Genomic DNA, 27115 nt, shown 5'->3' with positions numbered 1-27115 from the left:
TCCTTCCTTGCCAGTGTTTATTTGGTGTTTGCCAATGTTTTGGATGTTAACCATTTTAACAGGTGTGAAGTGATACATCCTTTTAATTTGCAAGTAGATATCCAATTGCTCCAGTGCCTTTTGTTAAAAATATTATTTTCCCTTTGAATTACCCAGGTCCCTTTGTCAAAAATCAATTGACCATAATTATGTAGGTTTATTTCCACACTCTTCCCATTGATCTATATGTCCTTATGCAAATGTCACACTACCTTGATTACTGTAGCTTAAGAGTAAGGTTTGGAGTCAGTTGGGTGGTGTAATTCCTTTAATTATGTTCTTTCTTACCTGTTTTTGCCAATTTTGGTTTTTTTGCATTTCTGTAAAAGTCTTAGGATCAGATTTGTTATCTTCTTTTAAAAACCTGCTGGAATTTTGACAGGAATTGCACAGAATCTACAGATCCGTTACCATTCTAACACTATTGAGTCTTTTGATCCAAGAGCATGCTGGGTTTCTCCGTTTGTTTAGGATTTCTGTATTTTTTTTTCAGCAAAATTTTGTAGTTTTCAGTGTTCAGATTTTGCACTTGTTAAATTTATTTCTAAGTATTTTCTTCTTCTTGATGATACTGTAAATGGAACTGTTTCCTCAATTTTGTTTTCAGATGTTTAATTACTAGACTATAAATAAAATTGATTTTTTATATCTTGTATCCTATGACATTGTCAAACTCACTTATTAATCCTAGAATTTTTGCATATTTCCAAATATTTTCTAGGGAGGAAACTAAGGAGACCTTATAGGTAAATGAAATGTAAGGGGATCAGGAGACTATTGAGAAGCTCCATCTTAAAGCCACAAATGGAGGGCTCATAGTAAGAGTGAGGGGGAACCATCCCTTTATAGGGGAGCAAAATTTGCCACGCCCAAATGTCTCTTCGGCAATGTGGGTTATTTTGAGCTGAAAACAATCAAGGCCCAAAAGACTCAGGAAGAAACTTTGAGCTTCCTCGTAACTGCCTAAGAGAATTTAGATACAGCGCTTGTTCCGGAACAGAGCTATCGCTGCAGATCTCTGCAAAGAATATGGGCTGAGTGGGGTGGGGGAACTCAGCAGGGCCTGGAGATCAGAGTCCACTCTGGGTCCCATGGTCTCTGCCTGGCCCAGCAAGCATTTGTTTACCAAACATTTGCTTTTCCATCTCCATGCCAATTGCTTTCCTCCCCTTTGAAGTCCCAAATCACTACCCCTAATATCCTTGTTTGTCTGTAGTTGAAGATAGTATTTAAGGTGAGGATTTAGGCCATTTTGGCACATTATTCAGTTCTTGCAGGTCTCTCCCATGTGTACATGTTATTAAACTTTTGATTTTCCCCTGTTAATTTGTCTCATGCTGACTTAATTCTTGGACTAGCGAGAAGAACCTAGAAGAGTAAAGGAAGAATGTCTTCTCTCCAACACCTTGAATGGGCCATTGTGTGGGATGCTTATACAAAATCTAGACAGATGTGAGAAGATTGGACCAGGAAGATCAGCACAGAATACTCCAAGTGATTTCAGTGAGTTTCAAGGTGAGGCAGCCACCTTCATGCAGAGGTAGAAGTACAGATAGTACTTATGCCCTGAGGAACATGCCTGAGATATAAGAAACCCATTGAAGGGAAGCCGGGCAGAACAAGACAGCATCCGTGTTCGGTTTCTTGATAGGACGGCAGAATGCCTTGACTGTGACAGCAGAGGAAATGGCATCAGACGATATTGGGCTGAATAACTGATGCTCTGCCAGTCCCTGAGCTTCATGATTTTTATGTCTTCCAACTTGAGAGACCCCAAAGGACAAAACCAAGAGACATACATGAGACATAGGTGTTAAATATATGTATTTTCCATAAGGAAAAGGGGAAAGAGAGAAACTCAAATCCAGCAAACAATACCAGTCAAAAATGAACCAGAGAAGAAAAGTGAGTGACTTAAGAAGCTATTTAAAGCGTTAGAAAATAGGCTGAGCCTTCCTGAAAGCAAAAGGAGAGCCACCATGGAAATTAAAATGTCAGTATCATATGCCTCTGTTGCAGAAAGTAATACAGCAAAACACATATAGCTCAAGACCTGAAGAGTTGAAAGTGAGGAGGAGCAGTGATTCAGGAGCATCAGGCTTCTGTTTGCAAACAAAGAAGAACAAAGAGCGTTGCTCACCACTCAGTTCTACAAGGATTAAGTTGTCAGGCACTACAGTCATTGACTCAGAGTGCACCCTGCGAGGAATTCAGGATGCAGAACAGAATGAGGCACTCTGTGCTTTGGGAAAACAGGCCCCTTAGGTAAGATAGTTAGATGTATATCTCAGGAAGAATTTCAATGAACCCAGATTCTTGCATCTTCCCATACATAGAAAAGCACTCAATTATTAACTCAAGGTATCTGTTCTTTGTGACTAGCAGTAGTCTTTTACCAAGACGTATGCCTGCCTACATGTATTCCCTAGCCAAAAAGCATTTAGAAGCTGGTTTCTCCCCTACATCTTCAGAACTACTAAAAGCCCATCTCCTAGGCTACAGTCCTCAGCAAGATTCCTGAATTTAAAAAACTCAACAACTCTTACATTAGGCATTTTTCTTTCAGTTGACATGGTCCCACCAGTTCCATGGACTTCAAAAGCTTCAATGAGCTGAGAATGATTCTACAGCTGAAAAAAAAATGGTGATGAGGAGGAAACATTGCCAAGGCTAAGGTTTAAGAGGGTGGCAAAATTCCAGGACAGCAGTCAGTGTGGGACAAGGCTGTGAATGACTGCCCACCCAAGCTAGTGGATGAGGTATTGCCAGATAAACACCTGCCTTCAGTGCAGCACATTGAGCTTAAAGAGGAAATAGAAGTTGAGATTTTAAATATGTTGAAGGGAAAGAAATGTACCTTAAATGAGACTGATGTCTGGTGCTCCCACCACTGGAAATTTCTCAGTTTTACAAGAAAAAGAACATTGAATGCTTATTGTGTGCCAGGCCCTGCACTATGCATCTTATATTTATGTATTTAGTAATCACATCATCCTATGAGTTTGGGCACTAATAACATTACAACTTCATAGATGGAAAAATTGGGGCATGGAGAGATCAAGTAGCTTGTCCAAGGTCATGCCATTGGTACTCTTGGTAGGATCTCATTGAGGTGGGAGTAGGACTACTCTGATGGGTGATCTTTTCCTCTCCAAGACTTAGCCATTCTGCTTTTAATGGTTAAGACTATTGGATTTATGGATGGAGAGGGAGTATGTTAGAGAATTGTTAAAAGGTAAATGCCCTGCCTTTTTCCTGGTTTTCAGTCCATGAGAAGGGATTTTCCCCTAAGTGCTCTTGGCCTCTTATTCCACCCCTTACTTTTCCACGGATGTTCTTAGTTACCAGTTTGGCAGGTAACATTCCCTTTTTTCTAATGTAAACATTGTGCTATAAATTTCCCTCTCAGTACTGCTTTAACTGTGTCCCACAAATTTTGATATGTTGTGTTTACATTTTCATTCACTTCAACGTATTTTTAAATTTCCCTTGAGACTTCCTCTTTGACCCATGGATTATTTACAAGTCTGATGTTTGCTTGTTTGAAAATTTTCCTGTTGTCTTTCTGGCATTGATTTCTAGTTCATTTCCATTGTAGTCAGAGTATGACATCAAATCTTTTATAGTTGTTGAGATTTGTTTTATGACCCAGGGTATGATCTTAGTATATATACCCCATGGGTGTTGAGAAGAATGTATATTCTGCTCTTGTGGGGTGGAGTGTTCTGTGAAAGTTGATTAGATCCTCTGGTTGATGGTGCTGTTGAGTTATTCCGTATCCTTGATACATTTCTGTCTAGTTGTTCAGGTTGGGTCATTTTTATTGTTCTGTCTTCAAGTTCATGAATCCTTTGCTTTGTTCCTTCCACTTTGTTGTTTAACCCGTATATAAAGTTTTTTATTTTGGTTATTTTATTTTTTAGCTCTAAAATTTCTATATGGTTCTTTTTTACATCTTCTGTTTCTTTGTTCGTGACTATGCCTTTACTGAAACTTTCTATAGTTTCACTTGTTTTGAGTATGTTCATAATTGTTTCCTGAAGCATTTTTATGATGACTGCTTTAAAATTCTTTAAAAATAATTTTAATATCTGTATCATCTTGGTATTGGCATTTGCTGATTGTCATTTCTCATTCTAGTTGATATTTTCCCGATTCTTGGTAGGATGAGTGATTTTTGGTCAAAACCTGGACAGTTTGGGTGTGTGTTAAGAAAATCTAGATCTTATTAAATCTTCTGTTTTAGTAGAACTCTTGACATCACTGAGGTGGGAGAAAAGGGACACCACCTCATTGCTGTTCGTAAGGATAGATGTCCAAATTCTTGCTCCATCTCCATTGCCTCCTGACAGATATCAGTTGGTTGGGTGTGGGAGTTTAGGCTCCCCTGTTGGTCAATGCTGATGCAACCCTAGCTGGGAGGGTTGGCATCCTTACTATTGCTGGCTGGAAGTTCAGGCTGCCCATGTGGTCTCTGCTGACCCCACAGAGAGAGGGGGCTCATTCCAGCCCAACTGGGGTGAAAATTCTGGCTTCTCACATGGCCTTTCAGTCACCACCCTGGTGGGGGCTTGGAGAGCCTCCTTAACTTGGCAAGGGTGGAATTCCCAAGTCTCCCCCGCTGGTTTTTCCTGGCATGGGTTGGGGTGGAGCCACAGTGTTTTTCTGTGAGGGTTGCTGGAATAGAGCAATGATTGTCTAAAAGTTTTCTGTCTTGCCAGGCTCCCCTTTCCTGGACCTTTGGCTCGAAAAGCTTTTCTCGGGGCTTTTTTGGGGGTCTGTGCTTCTTGGCATTTCTGGTTGCTGTCTTCTCTAACACCCACTCTGAGATACATGAGGCAAAATAACATTCAGGGAACTTGCTACCATGTTGTTCCTCTGGTCCTGAGGTTGCTTGATGGCTGTCTTCTTCTATCCATCTTTAGTGTCGTCTTCTGTTTGTGTTACATATAATATCCAGGGGTTTTAGATGTACTCAGCAGGAGGAATAGGGAAAAAATGTGTCTATTCCATCTTCTGGAAGCAGAAGTCAAGTTCCAGGAATTTTGATTATTGCTCTGGCAACCAAGGAGAAAGAGGAATGTGGCTTTGAGTCACTGGTTATGTGGGAGATGAGAGTAGCTGTCCAAGGCAGTGGCAGGGGACCCAGCAACATGGCAGCAAGCGGAGTTCTAGGAGAGATGGCTGGTAAGCAGTTCTCTGTGGTGGGCCAGAAAGAGTGGCATCTGCTGTTTGTTTTGAAGCAATTTCCTCCTCTGGATTCCAATTATTCTCCATTTCCCCCAAATCTCCAGTAGGTGCTTATTATACCTAGCACCCTAGTCTTCAAGAATGAAGGAGATGAACGAGAAGACTATGTGATTGTATTAGGATAGAGGAGGGAGGGAGAGGTGACAGGGCCAGTGGTGAAGATCCTGCTGGAGTGATGGAGGCCTGAGCCAGGAGCAGACTGGGGGAGGCCAGACCAGGGCACTGCCTCTCAGAATTACCACAAAAGCTTGTACATCCTCCCAGCTCAGGGGGGAGCAGGTGAGAGCAGTGCCAAGGAGCTGAGTCATCATGAGAAAGGGGTTTTCATGGTGAGGAGGCAGCGTCTCGGTGTAGTTCTCTCCAAGCTTACCGCTCCATCGCTTGGGTGGAGAGAAGCACCTCTCCTTCCAGGTACGCGTCATGCTGACTCTGAAGGAAGCCCATGTGGTTCTGGCCCACTGGCTGCACGCTGTCACCCTCGTTGACTCCACTCTGTTGCTTCCCGGAGGCCAGACCAGCGAGAATGACTCAGCACACAGGCTGACCTGTGCAAGGCCCGTGCAGGCGTGTTGGGGGTGGTAGGAAGCATGGTGAGTGGGGTTTCTGGTCGACCTCTAACCGCGGTTTCAATGTTTTAGAAAACTCGTCTGCTTTAGAACACCTGGACCTGGAGAGATGGCCAGGGCTGCAGAAGGTTATGCTTATTATATTGTTACAGGGTCTCCGTAGCATGTGTAGAAGTACCCCGGGTAATGGGGGTAGGAAGGGGCCACACAGGGGGAGTTCTAATTTTCCAGTAAATGCCAACACATCTCAAATAATCACCCTTGCCTGAAATCTGAGTCTCGTTGTTAGTTATCTCCCTGACCCCACGGCCAAGTGCTCTGCAAGAGCTGCCCATGCTTCCTTCTGAACACCTGTGGAGTGAGCCTCCCTCCCCGACCCCTTCAGGTGGAGAAGCAAACGGAGAAAACACACCGATGTGCAGCCTTCGTGTGGAAGACACGGTTCCTGCTCTTTTTTGGTTGGTGACATCTGAAGTCCTGGGACAGAAGGGAGAGGAGGATAAATATGAATATGAATGTGTGTGTGTGTGTGTCTGGCTTCTCTCACTAAAATTTGTACAGTCTGTATTAACGGTTCTGCCTGTTTTGTCCTCTGCCATATCCTCATTGCCTAGAATAGTGTCTGCTACACTTTTGGGCTCTAAAGAAACATTGTTGGAAGGAAAGAAGGAAGGAAAGGAGGGAGGAAGGAGGGAAGGGAGGAAGGACGGGGGAAGGGAGGAGGGGGAAGGGAGGCCGGATTGCGTTTCCTTCACGGTGGGCCTGAGCTCGTTGCCCAGAAAGCCGCAGAGCTTTGGCCCTTACCCCTGAAGATGAATTTTGTAGCCAGGCGCCCCGGTTCTCCTCCCCGCCAGCTGCACGGGATTCTCATCGCCCGCTGGCCACATGAGTGCCCTCGGGGGGGCAGACGCAGGTGGAGGACCTCCTCGTGGCCAGCAGAGAAAACAGGGCGGTGCTGCTTCACTGGGCGCCGGTGGCAGGGGGGCTGCGGGCGCCCCCGTCAGCTCTATAAAGGCTCCCTGGCCAGAGCCCAAGGGGGCAGCAGCTTCTACCTCTTCGTCCCTGGAAGGGCCCAGGAAAATGGCCCTGGCCCTGGCGGTCTTCAGTCTGCTGGGCTCGGCCTGCTTGGTGTCAGCCAACAGCTTTGGTGAGTTCCGCGCCTGAGGCCATGGAGCGTCGGGTCAGGAGGGGGCTCTCAGGCCAGCCCCTTGTTAGGATTTGCTCCAGGGCCTTGGAACCTCTGTGATCTCATTTAATCCTCACAGTGTCCCGAGGTCAGTTACTTGCTCTTCCCTTTTCAGATGAGAGACAGAGGGTCTTGAGAGGGAAACTGGATGGTCTGAGGTCACGGAGTCAGTGACTTGTGGAGAGGAGATGGGAAACCAGATCTTCCTAGTCGGATTCTAGTTCTCCCCCACCCCACCCTGTTAGCAAATTTTGGCATTGCTGTTGTTTTTTTTTATTTTCTTAGCGATCTCAAGTACTAGGTTATCCGTGTGGGGTATTTGAGAAATAGCAGGTAGTGAAAAACACACATCTACCCGTGGCATGAAACAGACCTAAATTCTAGCTGCGGCTCAGCCACCTAACGTGTGACTTTGGATAAGTCTCAGCTTGCTTCCCCGCCGGGAAAGTAAGCAGTCGTGACTGTGATTTCTGCATAAGCTCCTGCATGTTACACGCATTCTCCATGGAAAATAAGACACATGGGAGTTATTAATTTGTATTCCCATGCGGGACCAGGGAGGTGCTCTGTCTGCAGGGAGTGCCTTGATAAATTCAAGAGCACCTCCTTTATGGTGTTCTGACCTGAGCCAACTGCTCCCTGGGGGAACGTGCAATCCAAGGGTTCATTTTGAATCCTTCTCTTGCCAACCCTATGATCTTGAACAGACAACATTCCCTGCCCGAGTCTTAGGGCCACATGGGTAAGGTGGAGATAATACCTCCCCGGGGATTACGGGGGCTAATGTCATACTTGGAAAAGTGTGAGTAGCTGCAAAATTGCAAGTTAGAACATACTTGACGATGGTGCTAGAAATAAAACCCGGAAGAGCATCTGTGCCTTTAGGGAGCCCGTCTCTCTTACTGGAATCCAGACCAGCAACTCCTCTCTGATGAGTCACTTCCTTTGTGCAGAGTACCAGGTGGACGCCCAGCCTCTCCGTCCGTGTGAGCAGCGAAGGGAAGCGGCCTTTCTGAAGGGAGCAGACTACGTTCCCCAGTGCGCCGAGGATGGCAGCTTCCAGTAAGGCCTGCTCCAGCCATGTGGGCTCAGGGGCCTTGGAGGCCTTACAGCACCTCTCATTCCCGTCCCCCGTCCTCCCTTCCCGCCCTCCCTTGACTCTCCTCCTTGAACGTGAGATGTGGCTTCTGTCGCCTGGAGGGTGCCTGCCACTCAGATCCTCAGACTAATCAACACTGACTCATCTGACCCAGAGTGCCCCAACCCCTGCTTCATTCCAGCCAGAACCAAAGACGTCCCCTCCTTTCCTGCCAAAGCTTTTACCCTAATTACTTTAATAAGGGGCGCAGGGGTGGGGAGATCAAATGATTGATGCTTTGGCACCTCTTCTCCTCCCTGCGTCCTCTTGATGAGTCAGAGGTGGAGGGAAGCAGGGGCTTCTGGACTTTCAGGTCAGTGACTGCCTCCAAGCCGTGCTGAGTTCGGCTCTCTGGGCTGCATGGCGCTGTCTCCCCACTGGGCTCCTCTCTGAAAGGGGTTTTTGGCTGCCCTAAGAAGAACTTGGGGCCCGGGACTCTCTCCCGGCAGAGTGGAGTGATAACACACAGGAGCCCTTTGCATATGTTTCACTTTCCCCACGCTGGTCCAGCCACATTTGAACAAGGGGAACTCCGTTTCTAGGGCTGTGTTCTGGGAAACATCCCTGAGACATCCGTCACCCCCCACCCCACCTCCATTTTATTCACGAGCTTGCTTTGTGCGCCTAACAAAGCTCTTACCTACTCTCCACCTCCATTTTATTCACGAGCTTGCTTTGTGCGCCTAACAAAGCTCTTACCTACTCTCGAGAGTGCAAAGGCCAGTCCCTGCTTGGAGCTCTGGGAATTCTGGAGCAGAGGACTTAGGAGGATGGTTCACCTTTGCCGCCTTATTTAATCAATATCTAGCTGTTCCCGTGTCTCTTTCCTGGCCACGTGCAGGTTCAAGCCAGCCCTGCTCCTCCTCAGAAGGTTTTGCATATGATAGTCTCTTTACCTGGAACACCTTTTACCTTCTTAGGCCCCTGGTATAACACCTGTCTGCCCCTCCACCTCAGTTTAGCCATCACTTCGCCTTGGAGACCCATGGAGTGCTTCCTGAGTAACCATAACCCAGGCCACTGTCTGCCCACTCCTGGTCCACGTAAGGAGCACCTTTACCCCCTGCAGCCTCCATGGGGCAGGAGCGTGGACAGCAGGGTGGCCTTTGCTACAGGGCTGGCAGACTGGCCTGGTGGAGAATGAATGGGCAGGGCTGTCACAGGTGTCAGCGCTTTCCCTTTCACTAGTCACCTGCCCTGCTCCACACCAATCTCTTCCTAGTTTAAATGAATTAAAGCTTGGAGGGATGGAAAGGAAGAAGAAAGGTACCTGACTGTGTCTCCTGCCCTCAGGACTGTCCAGTGCGGGAAGGATGGAGGCTTCTGCTGGTGTGTGGACGCCGATGGCAGGGAAGTGCCCGGCAGCCGGCAGCCTGGGCGGCCTGCGTCCTGTAAGTTGGCAGGGGGGACCCGCTGGGGACAGCTCACATCCTGGGTAGGGCACTGGGCTTGGGTGTGTCAAGGGTGAGTCTCCCCATGGGCTGCTGGATCTTCGCCTTTGAATTCGACCCTATCTCCTACGGACTGCTGTGAAAATCAACGGGACAATCAAGTCATTTGTTTAGCTGGTCGCCTCTGAATTCCCCCGTGTGCCAGGCTTGGTGCCTGGTGCTAAGGAAGCAACAGGGAACAGACATCAAAGGTCTCCGAAACCAGAAAGCGGCCACGTGCACAGGAAGTGTTCTTTCACCTGGGGTGTTTCTAAAATTTGAGACTGAGGTGAAAACTTTCCTGTTAAAATAATTGTTAAGATGAGTAGTCAAAGAAAGCCCAGTCCCCATTTAAAGCATGTCACAGTTCAGCCTAAAACAAAGGTCAGTTTACACTGGTCATCTTAAAATTGTGAAACTGAGCTTGGAACCACTTATCCTTTAATGGAGCAAAGCTCTGTTTTGGGCACTGGTTTTGGGGGCCAGCATTCTGCTGGGTCCCATGGTGTCACCGAGTTCTTGTTCCTTGTCTGTAACACGAATATAGTATCTGCTATAGGATCGACTGTGATGGTTGAGAGGATTTAAAATGCACATAAGACACCCGGCCCACAGTAGGTATTCAATAGGAGCAGTAATCACTAATGTCACTAGCCCTCATGCACCTGAAGAAGGCAGTTGTATTTTTTTGTTTTTTTTTTTTGTTTTTTTTTGTTTGTTTGTTTTGTGGTATGTGGGCCTCTCACCGCTGCGGCCTCTCCCGTGGCGGAGCACAGGCTCCGGACGCGCAGGCCCAGCGGCCACGGCTCACGGGCCCAGCCGCTCCGCGGCACGTGGGATCCTCCCGGACCGGGACGCGAACCCGGTTCCCCTGCATCGGCAGGCGGACGCGCAACCACTGCGCCACCAGGGAAGCCCCAAGGCAGTTGTATTTTAATTCTATAGAAAACATGAGTGGGGCACAGAGAGGTGACGGACTTCCCCAAGGTCACACAGCAAGTGTGCGGGGAAAGTTGAATTCAGACAAGCTGTCAACAGCCAGCCTGTACTCCATTCACACTGCACCTCTGCAGCGCCAGGGCCGTGGGGGTGTCCTGGGGACCCACGGGACACGATGAAATCTGCCCTTCCAAGCTCGGTCCGCAGGATGTCAGGAGAAATCCTGGGATATAGGGTTGGGCAGTTGCAACGCTGGTCCTGAGGCTGTTGCCAGCTCATCGAGCACCCGTGGGCTGTGGGAAGGACTGCCCTGGCTTCCCGCCTTTGGGGGGGGAGAGGGGTCCTCCTGGGCTACGACCCCTACGTCGCCCCTGCTGTCCTGCTCTGACGCCGCTCTTTGTTGCCGCAGGTCTGTCGTTCTGCCAGCTGCAGAAGCAGCAGATCTTACTGAGCAGCTACATCAACAGCACGGCCACATCCTACCTCCCTCAGTGTCAGGATTCGGGGGACTACGAGCCCATGCAGTGCGACCTGCGACGGGGGCAGTGCTGGTGTGTGGACACGGAAGGGATGGAGGTGTACGGGACCCGCCAGCGGGGGAGGCCGACACGATGTAAGTCCCACGGGCACCAGCACCCCACGAGGAGGTGGAGGCTGTGTGCGGCCTCCCATATCGGAGCCAAAACGGGGTCAGGGCTCCCCGAGAAAAGGCAGAGGACCTGGCCCTCAGCGCAGAGAAGGAAGGGATTTTAGGAAGGTTTTATCTCTTCTGATAGTTCCATGTGGTGGATAGCAGCATTCACCGGCTGATCATCAGAAGAGTAAGTAGGATTTCGAGGAGCGTCTCCTGTCTCAGGCCTTAGTCCCTGTGTGGGATGCTGTCACCAGTGTAGTGTGAACCCATGCACCTACACTGCAGAAGCGTACACACCTCCTTGCATGGAAGAATTAAACATTGTTTTCTGGGAAATGTTTAGGTCCAGGGAGCTGTGAGATAAGAAACCGCCGTCTCCTCCACGGGGTGGGGGACAAGTCCCCACCCCAGTGCTCTCCAGACGGCGCCTTCGTGTCTGTGCAGTGCAAGTTCGTCAACACCACGGACACGATGATCTTCGACCTGGTCCACAGCTACAACAGGTAAGGGCTGCTGGGCCCCTGAGCCTGCTCGTCACGGGCCGTCCCTTCCCATCTCCTGCCAAAGCTCCGGCTCACTTTGGGACTGTATGCTGGGGCGCGCGCGCGCGCGTGCGTGCGAGACACGCAGCCCGTGGGAACGGAGAGAGGCCTCGCGCTCGTTTGCTGTGACGGACATCTGAAGGGCTACAGCATTCCCCACAAAGCGGGCTGGCAATAGCTATTCAGATTAAAAATAGGCGAACCTTCTGGCCCAGCCAGCCTATGGAGAGAAAAACACCAGAACGTCAAGATGTATGTACTAGGATGTCTATTGCATCGTTTTTCATTGTAGCCAAAAACCGGGAACAAAGTGACTGACAACCCAAGGTGGATGGCTGGATAAATGTGTACCTGCCATAAATATTTCTGCAGCCCTTTAAAAAAATGCAAATCAACTATTCCAGTTGATTCGGAGAGGATTCTGCAGCACATTAAGATAATACGATACACAAGGTATAGATAATATAAGAGGATTTAATTTTTAGAAAACAAACATCAGACAGGTCCCTTCATGTGCATATATGATTATAAATTATGTGATCATGCTTGTGTCCGTATAGGATTAGGTGAGTGCAGAGAAAAATATGAATAAGCACATACTGTGTGGTTATCACAGCCACCTTGAGGGTCAGGTTGCTGTGGAGAAGGGAACCAGCAGAAAAGGAAAAAAGATGGCTCCATAAAAAGCATGGACCATTTTTATAAATTGCATGTATGTTTGCACTTATCAATGAGTTTAAAGATTTAAATAGCAAATATAAAAAGGGAGATGCATCACAGGTCTTGGCCCAAATAACTGGATAGCTTCTGGTCATTCAAGGTGGTTACTTTATTACTGTAAAGGGCTCACACAGATTTCAGATATAATTGAAACATTCTGAGTGAAAATAAAGAAGAATATTAGTCTGTGAATACTGATAGGAATTCTCTTGGAGAACCTGAGCCTTTATGTGGCTGGCTTTCAAAACAAAGAGTTTCTTTCCCTATGAGAGAGAGGGATGTGCCGGGAGGGGTCACAGATAAAAGCCTGTGACCAAGAACTGTCCCAGAGGTAAGTCTCTTTTGAGCTGCATAGTGTTTTAAAAACTGGGGGATTTTAAGTAGAATCCTGTGAAATGTCCATTTGTGTAGGTAAAAATAGTTGAACATCAGCAATTTTACATGTTCCACGTAATACACAAAATTCTGAATTCCTGCTTCTGAGGAACAAGGGTGAGGGCTACATGCATTGTCGCGTGGCACCAAGAAGCTGGTTCTCTTTGGACTGAGCGCACCCCCCCGGCCCCCCGCTGCTCTGGGTCTCTCCATGTCCTGCTGCCACATACCTCCTGCTCCATCTGTTTGCATTACCTGCCTGGCCCCATAGCATTTGCCCTGTGACCCTCATTCTGACTCTGTCACTGCTGGCAAAGTGACCTAGTCACTTACTTCTCCGAGCCTCGGTGTCCCCATCTGTAAGGACAACACCGGCTCATTAGGTCATGGTGAAGATATGCTGAGCCCTTGTCTATAAAACCACTGCGAAAATTGTAAATTATTATGCATCTGTAAGGAATCCTTACACATCACCAGCTTCAGCAAATATAGGTTACATTCAGCAAATGTAGGTTACGTTCCCCTCCCCGCCCCACAAGGCCTGCCCACGTGCACATAGGAATGTGCAAACAGCCTGTTTTACTGATGCTCATTGACGCAGACCAACGTGTGCTCAGTTCAAGTTCAACTGGATGTTCACTATATACAGGGAATTTGAGATCCTTTCATTTACTTCAATATTTACAAAAATAATTGGAATCGATGGTCTCTGGCACACAATGGGGAATCTGAAGCGCAGAAGTTAAGGACCCTAGCCTAGGAAGCACAATTGGTGGGTTCCAGAGCTGTCTGTCTCCTTTTACCATCCCACAAAACCTCAGTTCATCTCTGTTCCCCACAGCATAGAGCACAGAGCCTTGCATACAGTAGGCCTACAGTCATCAAAGAACTTCTTGCAGGTGCCAGCTTGAGGCACAATTCATAGCTGCTTCCACCAGAGGGCAGTCGAGTTAAAGGCAAACATTCAGGACTAAGCATCTATTGTTAAGGAACAAAAAAAGTTTACCCTTGAAATGGGAGCCTTTCTTTTATGTAAGCAAGCATGTCTCTGAGTGAATTCTGATTTGAGAAGGTCATGGGAAGGGTCAGGTGGCTGGTTACTGGAAGCCGCAGACCTGGTCAGTGCCAGCCCCAGTGACTCCACTGGGGCAAAGTGTCAGGAGCCACGGAGGCTACGTGGAGAGTCTAGATGTAACACCTAGGGTCGCCGGTTGAGAAAATACCGGATGGCCAGTGATATTTGAATTTCAGGTAAACAAGGAGTAATTGTTAAGCTTCAGTTCGTCCCCAATACCGCATCAAGAATTTTAAGCCTGAGTGGGAGTTGGGTATATCTTATTAACCATCAGACTTGGATTTTGGAAAGAATGGACTGGGGTCAGGAAAGAGCAGAATGGGTGCCTGGGGGTGACTCTACAAGTTCGGAGGCTACCGTACTAGTCCAGGTGAGAGGTGCTGTCGTCTTGGACCAGAGCAGGCGATGGAGAGGCCCATGGTGAGCCGGAGCGGGACTGGACAGATACTGACTTGGTAGACACTCCATGGAGCTTGGTGAAGGAACATATATGGGAGGCGAGGGAGAGAAAAAGTTAAGGAGGACTCCAAGGTCTGGTTTCTGGACGGATGGTACAGGAAGAGTCTGGAAAGGAAAAGTCACAAATTTGCTTTGGGAGTATTGAATCTGAGGCGATTTCTATGGGAAATTCACATAGAGAGGTGGCGTAAGGCAGTTGACCTATTTCCATGGGGCCACGGGGAGCCTGGAAGCCTCATTTGCCAACCTGTTTGTTGTGGGTTCTTGATGTGCTGGGTGATGATTTACACTTGAACTTGGCCACAGCGTTTGCCCATTTAAGGCAGGTCCTTTTGCCTCTTGAAAAAGGCAGCTGTTAAGTACACCTGCTTGGCCGGTGGCCAAAAAAACATGTCACGATGGGGTGACACGATGGAGTGAGCTTTGCTAGTCCTTCTGACCCTACCCCCATCTTTCACATTGCCCTTACCTAACCACTAACTGGGGAAGCGTATTCTGGCTAAGCAGATTGTAGTAAAGGGCTTAAGAGCCGATGCCATTATCAAGGCTTTAGTGACCCGAATTAAATTCAGTCCGTTGGTTTCTTTATCAGCTCTTGTCCTTAGCGACGGAGCTCATTCAAGCTTCTTCAGATGCCTTGGCAACCCATGCTATACAGGTGATCCAGGGAGAAGCAGCAGATGCGTCATAACATGTGGTGAAGGGGCCTCGTTACCTGAACGTGAGCCACTGTGTGTGGAGACATCCTCATGGACTGGTCACCTGTTACCCTCACAGGACCCTCTGCAGTGTCTGCAGTGCCCCCGGCACTGTGGGAGTCACAGCGCTTGACTGTGAGGAGGGCTCTGCTAGCCTTCATCAATGGCGAGATATCTGGGGGTGCTGTCCGGGAGAGGGCTGGAGCATCTGACTGAGTAGGGCTGTTGGCTCCCAGGGTCCAGGGGCACGAATCCTACACTACAGGTGGGCAGGACCGGATGCCTGGCAGGGGCTGACGTTTTGTATTGCACGGAGCCTCATTTGTGATTTCTCTAACTCTATGTTGGCCACAATCTGAACGTGAAAGCAGAAAAGCCATCATTTTCCCTCCAGTACAGTTTTCCTTCTGGAGGACTCTTTTATTATCATCCTGATAAAATCCAAAGAAAGGGAAGCATCCTTTTCCATTAGTTGAAGGTTGAGGTGGGTGTCTGGGTTGAATTGGTGGAATGTGGGACTGGAGTGATTTAACCTTCGCGTGCCTCATGCTGGAATGGGCTTCAGAACTCCGGGCCAACTGAGTGACCCATCGCTGTCTGTTAGATGCCAGGAAAAGCTGAGTGTCCGGCCTAGAAAGAAGAGTGTCAAAACAGAGGACTGCCTCTCAGGATATGGGGCAGGAACTGGGTACAGCCGAACACACTGCATAACACCATTAGCAGAGATCACGTGGTGGTGAATCCCTGGATTTGAACCCCTGTTCCCACCACTGGTTCAAGACCCATGGCCAATATACCTCACTTTTTTAACCTCTAAAATGGGCATGAAAAAAACACCACCTGCCTTTTAGGAGGGTTAAATGAATTAAGTGAGTCAACATATATTAAACATTTTGCAGGTTGTCTTCTACAAATTAGTATTCAATAAATGGAAGTGATTATGCTACTATTATAAGCACTTTTGTTATTGAATCGTCCCAGGTTCCAATGAATGAACTTCTGTCCTATACCTCCTGTTAGTGGGAGCAACTGGGCCAAGTGAGTTTTTAGTTTCTTTTATTCAACTCACTTAGTGTAACATTCTTTTTAATTTAACTTACATACACATAGTCATAGACCAACAACATGGAAAAAATCCATAATTCTACAGTGTGTTCATAGGTCTTGTTTTGTGCATTCATTTCCATTCAAATTAGCTAACACTCGTGCACCCTGTGTTCAGGCTCTGAGCATTTCCTGCAAATATATTCCCTTCCAATACTGGTTCATTTGCATAGGAGCAATTGTAGTGTATGTACGTGCCATTTTGTATTCCACCCTTTTTACATAATATTATGCATGCATTCGTTTAGGGGGTTTACTATAATTTACTTTTAATTTTCGTATCTTTGGACGTTAAGGTTGTTTTCAGCATTTTGCTAGAATATATTGCACAGCAATAGACGTATCTGTGCAGAGAGATGCTTTTCTGCTAACTTATTGGTTGGGGATATATTTCCAGATGTAGGCAGAAACATACTATACTTGGTTTCATAGACTTGCTACATAGGGCATAAAATAAATCTCTCAATGTTGCATAAAGATGAACAAATCCTCTCTGGTTGCTATGTCATTGCCCGTGGGAAGAACTCCTGATACAGCTTTAGGTCACTCACCTGGGCTTCGTATTACTTCCAGGATGGGGAGCCCAGCCAATTAGCTCCCTTTAGCAATTGCCGGATCAGGCAGGATTTAGGCATCCTTTTCCTCAATTTATGGCAAGGGATGTATAGTCCTTGTTAGTGATGTCACATTGATTTGGTGTTTTTTACAACTGTGGGACTGGGAAATGGCCTACATAAGAATTTCCCATCGTGGAATTTGGCTTCTTTTCAAGCTCTTGAAAAGTTGTAAAGGGATCTGAAGTCGTCTGATCTCCCCAGATGAGATCATCTACAGTGTGTACCATATGTCTGTGAAGCACGCTTGGCCCCTAGTCTCCAGGGTTATATTCTAGTAAAGGAGCTTGTTAATGCATATGCTCATTAACTGTCTTCTGCCTGGTCCTATGAGACACACGCTTGGGCATAAATTGGTCAAATGCCACGAGTGAGAAAAAGGCCGGTTAGTAGATGACAGCCAAGCACAGCTTTATTTTCACAGGTCCAGCCTCGCTCTGGCCAAGGACAACCAATTTGGAAAAAACAAATACATTTACTGCAGGAACCGTGGAGCAAATGGCATGAAATAAAGATGGAGACGTTTCTTTTCCCCAGATGAAATGAGGCCACATTAATTTATTTCTACAGGAAGAGCTCATGATGACTTGCTTTTTATGAAATGGTGATCATAAATCCCATTGTCTCTTAGGTTCCCAGACGCATTTGTGACCTTCAGTTCCTTTCGCAGAAGGTTTCCGGAGGTGTCTGGGTATTGTCACTGTGTGGACAGCCAAGGGCGGGAACTGGCTGAGACAGGTAAGCGCATTCGCCAGACCCGAGAGCCTAAATGTCACTCCCTGTAAATCAGAAATAGCGGCTGGGCTGCCCTGGATATGGAGGAGGGCGTGGCCTTCGCAGACTTTCAAGGGCGGTCCTTTAAACACAGCTGCTGCTAGTCCTAGCTGCTGTGGTGCCTCTGCACACACTGGAGAGAGGTGCCCGGCCCCCGCCCCGCCCCACCCCTGCGCAGATGCAGCTCCAAGCTCGGCAAGTAGAACCCAGGATGGACTGCAGTCTCTCACTCTCTCAGCTGTGCTCCCTTGTGCTGTGAACAAATCGTGCAACCATACACAGCCACCCTGCCTTTGAAAACCATTCAAGCCTTGTTCAGACCCAAAGCACAGTGATGCCAGTGGAGGCTCTGGGCTCTGCATGTCTGTTTACACAGCGAGGTCAGGGCCCCTGTCTGAGTGAACCCATCCCTCCAAACGCTTGCTGTCTTGGCTCAGGTTTGGAGCTGCTACTCGACGAAATTTACGACACCGTTTTTGCTGGCCTCGACCTTGCTGCCACCTTCACTGAGACCACCCTGTACCGAATACTGCAGAGACGGTTCCTAGCAGTGCAGCTGGTCATCTCTGGCAGATTCCGATGTAAGTACTAAGCCGACGGCAGATGTGTGTGTTTCTGCCAGGAGAAAACCACTGGGGTTTCAAGTCGCTGCAGTCTCCGTGGCTGTCCCAGCAAAGTGGGTGCGGGGATTGAAACAATCTTACCAGCGTCCAGAACGCATGCTGTAAACACAGCTGTCCTTTCCTTTACCACGCGGATCTCTTGTAGGCCCCACGAAATGTGAAGTGGAGCGGTTTACAGCCACCAGCTTCGGTCACCCCTGCGCTCCGAGCTGCCGCCCAGATGGGGAGTACGAGGCGGTACAGTGCCAGAGGGATGGGCCGTGCTGGTGTGTGGACGCCCAGGGACGGGAGCTCCAGGGGACGCGGCGTCAAGGGGAGCCTCCGTTCTGTGGTGGGTGTCCTCTCCAGGCCTCCTCTCTTGTTCTCGTCAGGTCGTGTGACTTTAAGTGTCCCTCCAGACGGACCTCTTCATAACCCATTAATTCCACTGCCTCCTGAGGCTGCCCCCACGGGCCCTTCAGGTTCAACATGATGCAAACCCGTTTATCATCATTAATTTCCAACACATTTCTCGTCCTGTGTCAGGCATGGTTGCTTCCTCAGGGAGCTTAGAGAATAGTAGAAGAATAATTAAGTGTACACGTGCCATGAGAGAAGTGTGTGCTGATAGCTGAAGGAGCACAGAGCAGAACCGGGTCAATCCTGTCTTGCAGCATGTATGGCAAGGAAACATCCAGGAAGGCTTCATGGAAGAGGTGACACTTGATGAGCATCTGGAAAAATAAAGATGTTTCCTGAAGGAGGAAAATAAAGAGAGGCATTCTCTCTAAAAAGAGCAGGAGAAACAAAATTATAAGAGCATAAATACGAAAGGGTCCCGACTTATGATGGTTTGACTTACAATTTTTTGACTTTACAATGGTGTGAAAATGATACACATTCAGTAGAAACAGTGCTTTGACTCTCGATCATTCCCCGGCCTAGAGGTATGCGGTATGAAACTTTCTCGTGACGCTGGGCAGCGGCAGCAAGCCGCAGCTCCCCATCCACGAGAAGGATAGAGGAAAAACATGTTGGAGTATGTTTGGGGTGGGGAACTCTGAAAGGCAGGGGTAGTAAGGTCTTTCATAGCAAAGCAAAGGCTTGGGGGATTCATCCTGGAGGGTCAGAGGAGCTGTTGAGGGTTTTTAAGCTGGAGAGTGCCATGTGGGGTTTGTGTGTAGGAAAGACAGCCCAGGCATTTTGGAGGACAGATTGTACAGGAGCGTCAAGCTGCAGGTAGTGGGGCGTTTGAAGGTCATTGCAGTGTCCTGAAGAGAGATAAGGGGCCTGTGTTACTCTCCTGGGGTGGCTGTAACAGATGACCGCAAACTGAGTGGCTTAGAACAACAGAAATATATTCTTGCACAGTTATAAAGCCTAGAAGTCTAAAATCAAGGTGTCAGCAGGGCCCTGCTTGCTCTCAAGGCTTCAGGGGAGAATCCTTCCTTGCCTCTTCCTGGCTTATGTTAGTCGCCAACAATCTTTGTGTTTTTAGACAGAAACGTAATTGTTTTATTTTATTTTTAAAAAATTTTTATTGGAGTATAGTTGATTTACAATGCTGTGTTAGTTTCAGGTGTACAGCAAAGTGAATCAGTTATACATATACACATATCCACTCTTTCTTAGATTCTTTTCCCATATAGGCCATTACAGACTACTGAGTAGAGTTCCCTGTGCTATACAGTAGGTCCTTATTAGTTATCTATTTTATATATAGTAGTGTGTGTATGTCGATCCCAATCTCCCAGTTTATCCCTCCCCACCCTTACCCCCTGGTAACCATAAGTTTGTTTTCTACATCTGTGACTCTGTTTCTGTTTTGTAGGTAAGTTCATTTGTACTCTTGTTTTAGAGTCCACATATAAGCAATATCATATGATATTTGTCTTTCTCTGTCTGACTTACTTCACTCAGTATGATAATCTCTAGGTCCATCCATGCTGCTGCAAATGGCATTGTTTCATTCTTTTTTACGCCAACAATCTTTGGTGTTCCTTGGCTTGTGACTACGTAACTCCACACTCTGCCTCTGTTGTCACATGGCTGTCTCCCTGTGTGTCTGCCTCTGTATCTCATCTCCTCTTCTTGTAACGACACTAGTTGTATAGGATTAAGAGCCCACTTAATCCTATAATTAAGAGCCCTCTAGAGTAGTAGAGCCTACTCCAGTAGGACCCCATCTTAACTCATTACATCTACAATTACCCTGTTTCGAAAGAAGATCACATCTGAGGTTCCAGGAAGGACATGAGTTCTGGGGAGACTGTTCAGCCCAGGACGGGAAGCAATACTGAAGTAGAAGTAGCGGGCTGTGGAAGAGGGTGTGGACTTGAGACATGTCACCAGGCATCCCAGTAAGACTCCGTTCCAGGGACTTCCCTGGCGGTCCACTGGTTAGGACTTCACCTTCCAATGCAGGGGGTGTGGGTTCGATCCCTGGTCGGGGAGCTAAGATCCCACATGCCTCATGGCCAAAAAACCAAAACATAAAACGGAAGCAATATTGTAACAAATTCAATAAAGACGTTAAAAATGGTACACATCAATAAAAGAAAATCTTAAAAAAAAAAAAAACTCTGTTCCACCTTGCAGTGAGACCCTGAAAGGTGTTAGCGGTGGAGGGGGAGGAATCCAGGAGCACTTGCAGGCTTCCAATTTAGGTGAACTGGATGGCCTGGGCAAGATCTGAAACAGTGAAGGAGGAGTACAGTCTTTTTAGAGGCTCAAAATAGACATGTGTTAATGTTCTTTCAATACTTCCTGGTAAACCATTTGATTTCTCCAACTTAACATTTTGAGTTCTTGGCACAGCATTGGGTACCATCCTATCTGCTAAGTGTGAGGATGTAGAAAAAGAACATTCTGAAGCTCTGCCTTGAAGGTAGTTTTACAATTACACTTTCGTTCTGTTAAAACCCAGAGAATATTGTGCCCTCCAATTTCCAGGTGAAAATGAAGAACTGCGGTCTTCCAAGTTAAAACCAAAAGTACTTCCAAATGCATGGATCATATTTTTTTTTTTTTTTTTACTTTTTCTCTCTGGTGTATCAGTCCTGTTTCCATGGAAACAAATGCCACATGAAACGAATATCTGAATTTTCTTTTTTTTTTTTTTGCCTTGGTAACTCTACATAACAAATGAATGGACAGGGTATGCTCTTAATTTGGAAAGAGAGTAAGCCGAGCCATGAACTTGATTTCTTCCATACCTTGCTGTAATATCCATTAGAGGAAGCTGTGGCCTCGTGGGCGGATGTGTTATGTGTTCAGATGTTGCCAATCTCTCTCACTCTCTCTGACCGCAAGTTCCAGCTCTTTCTCTATTGCCTGGTTACAGAGGAAAGTTGGCTGACTTCCTTTGTGGCACCCATGTGAATTGAGGGAAAAGAATTATTTGGAAAAGTTGCGGGTGGGTGGGTTGCAAAGGACTTCTAAGATTTATGGTTTTATGGAGAAAAATGGAGCTTTCTCCCTTCCACCTATGTGACTGAGACAATTGGAGTTTGAATTTAAAATCTTTTCTCTGAATGGGATGACAGTCAACTTAGGATATTCAGATAGAATGACCTGGCCACGCATGTATTGAGTTGACTGAGTTAATACTATTTAATTAATAATTTCAAGGAAAGGTCAAGAAGCCTGGGAGAATGTGCTAAGTGTGTTTGCTGAGTGGCCATTATTGTAGTATATTATGGGAAATATAATTCCTAAATACTGTATCAATATGTTGAAACATTGGAAAATATTTCTAATTATGGGAAATACCAGTAGCACTTAAAGTATGGTTTTTATCCTCAAACAGACTACAAACTAGTTAGCCTAGACGAAATGACCCACAAGGAGGAATTGGAAGCCACACGAAGAGCATATAATGAAGCATTAAAGGCCATTAAGAATTCCAGTAGGAGAATACTGGAAAACAACATTTCATTAAAAACAAATAGGAATTTGTTGGTATAGTAGTTTCCTAGGGGGGCCGTAAGAAATGACCACAAACTGGGTGGCTTAAAATAACAGACATTTATTCTCGCACAGTCCTGCAGGCCAAAAGTCTGAAATCAAGGTGTCAGCAGGGCTGCGCTCCCTCGGAAGGCTCCAGAGTAGACTCCTTCCTTGCCCCTTCCTAGCTTCTGATGTTTGCTGGCAATCACTGGCATTCATTGGCTTATAGCTGTATCACTCTTGTCTCTGCATCCGTCTTCATGCGTTTTTCTTCCCCGTTTATCTCCTCTGTTACATGGCATTTTTAAAGGACATCAGTCATTGGATTTAGGGCCCACCCTAATCCAGTATGACCTCATCTTAACTAATGACATCTGTGGAGATGCTCATTCCAAGGGAGATCACATTCTGAGGTTCTGGGTGGACTTGAATATTGGGCGAAGCAGGACATCTGGTGGGGAGACATCATTCATGGTGGTGAATGTGTGGTCAGGGTTCCAGAAAGTGAACTGGTGTCTCTGAGCACCGCCTGATGGGGAGGTCACCCTCTAATGAAATCTAGGAGAGAACATCAAGTCAACTGGAGTCCTTACTCCCCAAGATGGGGGCCACGGGTTCTGCTCAGGGGGAAAGGAAAAAAATGTTAATAAAAAGATACAGAGAAGCAAGAGGTATGAATTCGGTCCCTGACTGACTTTTTTCATCTCACTACCAGAAAGATCTGAGGCCTTGTGTCAGGGTTACTGGTGATAGTAAAACCATTTCTCTGTTTGCATCTCTGTTTGCATTTCTCCTGCAGCTGAAGACCAGTCCTGTCCCTCTGAGAGGCGGCGGGCCTTTTCCAGACTCCGCTTTGGGCCCTCAGGCTACTTCAGCCAGCACGACTTGTTCTTGGCTCCCGAGGAAGGACCGGGCTCTCAGAGAGTCACCAGATTTGCCTCATCCTGCCCCTCCTTGATCAAGGAGCTCTTTGTGGATTCTGGGATTCTCCACCCAATGGTACAAGGGCAGGATACACGGTTTGCTGCCCTAGAAAGTCTCCTCAAAGAAGCCATCAGAGGGATTCTTCCCTCCCAAGAGCTGGCCCGTCTCGCCCTGCAGTTCACCACCAACCCAAAGCGACTCCAGCAAAACCTCTTTGGAGGGAGATTTTTGGAGAATGTCATCCAGTTTAACTTGTCTGGAGCCCTGGGCCCGAGAGGTACGTTTAATTTCAGTCGCTTTTTCCAGCAACTTGGTCTTCCAGGCTTCCAAATTGGACAGGCACTAGCAGATCCAGCCAAGCCCTTCTCCATGGGACTGGATTCAAATCCTTCCAGGGAAGCCCCTGAAGCCTTGAAGACGGGTGCTGCTATGAATAAGCCAGTTGTGGGCAGCTTTGGCTTTGAAATCAACTTACAAGAGAATCAAAATGCCATGAAATTCCTTTCTTCCCTCCTGGAGCTTCCAGAATTCCTTCTCTTCTTGCAGCATGCTATTTCTGTGCCAGAGGACAAAGCAAAGGATTTAGGTGACGTGATGGAAATGGTGCTTAGCTCCCAGGGCTGTGGGCAGACACCTGGTAGCCTTTTTGTCCCATCATGTACTGCAGAAGGGCGCTACAAGGAGGTCCAGTGCTTTGCTGGAGAGTGCTGGTGCGTGGATGCCCAGGGCCAAGAACTTGCTGGCTCCAGGGTCAGAGGTGGACAACCGAAGTGCCCCACAGAGTGTGAAAAGCAAAGGATGCGCATGCAAGGCCTCTTGGGTAGCCAGCCTGCAGGGTCCAGCCTGTTTGTCCCTTCTTGTACCAGTGAGGGGCACTTCCTCCCTGTCCAGTGCTTCAACTCAGAGTGTTACTGTGTGGACGCCGAGGGTCAGCCTATTCCCGGAACTCGAAGTGAACTTGGAGAACCCAAGCAATGTAAGTCTGTTGGGTATTCAATCTGCAGACTCTGATTCTCCGAGCCTGGGCTCCCGACACAGTGCCTTACAGTCGTAGCTAAAGCCCCAACTTCTGTTATGGCAAAATACGCTGGCTCGTTTTTTTTTTTAACTTTTACTTTTATATTGGAGTATAGTTGATTAACAACGTTGTGATAGTTTCAGGTGCTCAGCAAGGTGATTCAGTTATACATATACATGTGTCTATTCTTTTTAAAATTCTTTTCCCATTTAGGTTGTTAGATCATATTGGGCAGAATTCCCTGTGCTATACAGTAGGTCCTTGTTGTTTATCCATTTAAAATATTATGCTGACTGATTTAAAAATTGTCCAGAAAGGTCTTGATAATGTTTACCATTCTAAGGAGTGAATAGGGAGATTTATTTGGCCTTAAGGAGCTGCCACATACGTGTCTGCCGTGCTGACAACAGCTGGTCTCAACCGTGTTGACTTAGTGATGGGGATGTTCTCCTTCTGGATGATATTTACAAATTTAAGGTTGATGGTGTCTCTGTGGTTGTATAAGGTGTTAGATGGAGTTTGGACAGTTAAGGTCTTCCATCTCGGTCTTCGGGGCTTATTAAACTTCTTAGCCTGACGTACCTGTGCTTTGTTCCTCCCCAGGCCCCACACCCTGTCAGTTACAGGCTGAGCGCGCCTTCCTTGGGACGGTGCGGGCCCTGGTCTCTAATCCCAGCATGCCGCCCACCCTCTCCAGCATCTATATCCCGCAGTGCAGTGCCAGCGGGCAGTGGAGACGCGTGCAATGTGACGGGCCCCCCGAGCGGGCCTTTGAGTGGTATGAACAGTGGCGAGCTCAGAACAGTGGTGGCCAGGAGCTGACCCCTGCAGAGCTGCTGATGAAGATCAGGAGCTACAGAGAAGTGGCTTCCAGAAGCTTCCGTCTCTTTATTCAAAGTCTGTATGAGGCTGGCCAACAAGACGTCTTCCCAGGGCTGGCAAGATACTCTTCAGTCCAAGACGTCCCGCTGGCAGTGTTGGAAGGGAACCTGACCCAGCCCGGAGGGAACATCCTTCTGGAGCCCTACCTCTTCTGGCAGATCCTAAATGGCCAGCTCAGCCGATACCCAGGGCCCTACTCAGACTTTAGCACTCCAGTGGCCCACTTCGACCTCCGAAGCTGCTGGTGTGTGGATGAGGCTGGTCAAAAGCTGGAAGGAACCTGGACCGAGCCCGGCAAGGTCCCAGCATGTGAGTTAAACCACGAAGACCTGAATTTGTGGTTTTTAAAAAAGGGTGTCTGGTGGGAGTGTATCGTCAAAGCTGGAACGGAGTTTAGAGAAGGCCGGCTACATCCTGCAACGTATGGTTGAGAAAACTGAATGTATTAGTCAGCTCAGGAGGCTATAACAGGGTAGCAGACTGAGGGGCTTAACCAACAGACATTTGTTTCTCACAGTTCTGGAGGGTGGAAGGTCAAGGTGCCAGCAGACTTGTTTCCTGGTGAGAGCCGTCTTCCTGGCTTGCAGAAGGCCACCTTCTCACTGTGTATTCACATGGCAGAGAGAGAGAAAGAGCTTTGGTCTCTTCATTTTTTAAGACCCTAATCCCATCATGAGGGCCCCACCTTCATGACCTCACCTAAACCTAGTCACCTCCCAGAGGACCCACCTCCAAATACCATCCCATTGGGGATTAGGGCTTTAGCACATCCCTTTGGGGAGGACCCAAACATTCAGTCCGTAACACCGAGGCTCACAGAAGGGAAGTGATTTCCCTACCTCTGCACAGTCAGGCATCGGCAAAGTTAATGTAATTCATTTTTAAATTTTCATATAATCGATTATTTAAATCAATGCCTCAAATTTTAACTGGATGTCTTCTGTGTGCAAAACATTATCTCAGCCCAGTGAAGGCTATAAAGTGAATATGACCTGGCTCTTGCTCCGTATGGCGAATGCTGTAGTAATCTGTCATAAGTTAGGTGCATCATTTGGTTAACCAGCACATACTGTGATGGTTTTGTTACTTATAAGGACACTGCTAGGTGCTCTGGACCTCAGGAAGAGCTTCTGTCTTCAAAGTGCCTTTATTTATCAGTACTTGAGGGGAGTTAATTCAAGGGCTAATTGAAGAGCTGCTGAAGGGGGTCTGTGAGTTCAGCTTTTGTGGCAGAAGACTTATAACAAAGCTATGGTGTATGACATAAACAGAATGAAGCTGACTCTGTGTCTTAAACTAAAATGCCTTACCACCAAATAGCCATGCCCTCAGTTTGAAAGAGCAACCAGACAGATTCAACACTGGTATCACCAAAGCAGAATCACACTAACTAGCAGTTGCTTATTTTACAGGTAATATTATAGCTGTTTAAGTCCAATAAAATCTCTCAATTCATCCTTTGCAGTGTTCAACATTGTCCAGACCTTTCTGGCTATTGTTAAAATTAATCAGACTATTTTTTTCATTTTCATTTTTTTATTTAAAAATTAAAAAAAATTTATACAGTTTTTAAAGGTTATAGTGCATTTACAGTTACTACAGAATATTGGCTCTATTCCCCATGTTGTACAATTCATCCTTGAGCCTGTCTTACACTCAGTAGTTTGCACCTCCCACTCTCTCATCCCTATATTGCCCCTCCACTCTCACTGGTAACCACTAGTTTGTTCTCTATATCTGTGAGTCTGCTTCTTTTTTTTTGTTATATTCACTAGCTTGTTGTATTTTTTAGATTCTACATGTAAGTGATATCATGCAGTATTTGTCTTTCTCAGTCTGACTTATTTCAGTTAGCATAATGCCCTCCAAGTCCATCCATGTTACTGCAAATGGCAAAACTTTATTCTTTTTTATGGCTGAGTAGTATTCCATTGTGTGTGTGTGTGTGTGTGTGTGTGTGTGTGTATGTGTGTTTGTGTGTGTGTGTGTGTGTGTGTACACCACATCTTCTTTATCCATTCATCTGTTTATGGACACTTAGGTGACTTCCATATCTTGGCAATTGTAAATAATGCTGCTATGAATACTGGAGTGCATGTATTTTTTTGAATTAGTGTCCCTATTTTGACATTAGCCAGAGTGTAGGCTTTAGCAGAAGTGGGTTTTGGGTGATAGGAATATGTGATGAGAACGGTAAT

General features: G+C 46.9%; 1 protein-coding gene across 19 annotated transcripts in view; it reads left to right on the top strand.

Annotated features, from left to right (window-relative positions):
- The first annotated feature begins 5848 nt into the window (after nt 1-5848).
- LOC102988973 (thyroglobulin) overlaps nt 5849-27115 on the top strand; it is a 144641-nt gene continuing 123374 nt past the window's right edge. For 9 of the 19 annotated variants that reach the window (XR_003683451.2, XM_028500614.2, XM_028500621.2 and 6 more), the window contains exons 1-10: nt 6854-7002; nt 7995-8103; nt 9473-9570; nt 10958-11161; nt 11526-11685; nt 17401-17507; nt 17981-18124; nt 18312-18497; nt 22893-23993; nt 24639-25226. Coding sequence is in view for 14 of the 19 variants with exons in the window: in XM_028500614.2 (XP_028356415.2) it covers nt 6936-7002; nt 7995-8103; nt 9473-9570; nt 10958-11161; nt 11526-11685; nt 17401-17507; nt 17981-18124; nt 18312-18497; nt 22893-23993; nt 24639-25226 (2764 nt within the window). In the remaining 5 variants the exon portion in view is untranslated. Of the gene's footprint in view, nt 5984-6240; nt 6314-6850; nt 7003-7994; nt 8104-9472; nt 9571-10957; nt 11162-11525; nt 11686-17400; nt 17508-17980; nt 18125-18311; nt 18498-22892; nt 23994-24638; nt 25227-27115 lie in introns of those variants that run through there. The other 10 variants (XR_003683453.2, XR_003683452.2, XR_008619509.1 and 7 more) reach the window with 6 other exon arrangements.

The sequence above is a fragment of the Physeter macrocephalus genome, chromosome 15, assembly GCF_002837175.3.
Source record: "Physeter macrocephalus isolate SW-GA chromosome 15, ASM283717v5, whole genome shotgun sequence".
Taxonomy (NCBI): domain Eukaryota; kingdom Metazoa; phylum Chordata; class Mammalia; order Artiodactyla; family Physeteridae; genus Physeter; species Physeter macrocephalus.
The sequence above is the reverse complement of the archived record's forward strand: the minus strand, read 5'-3'. Positions and strand labels throughout refer to the sequence as shown.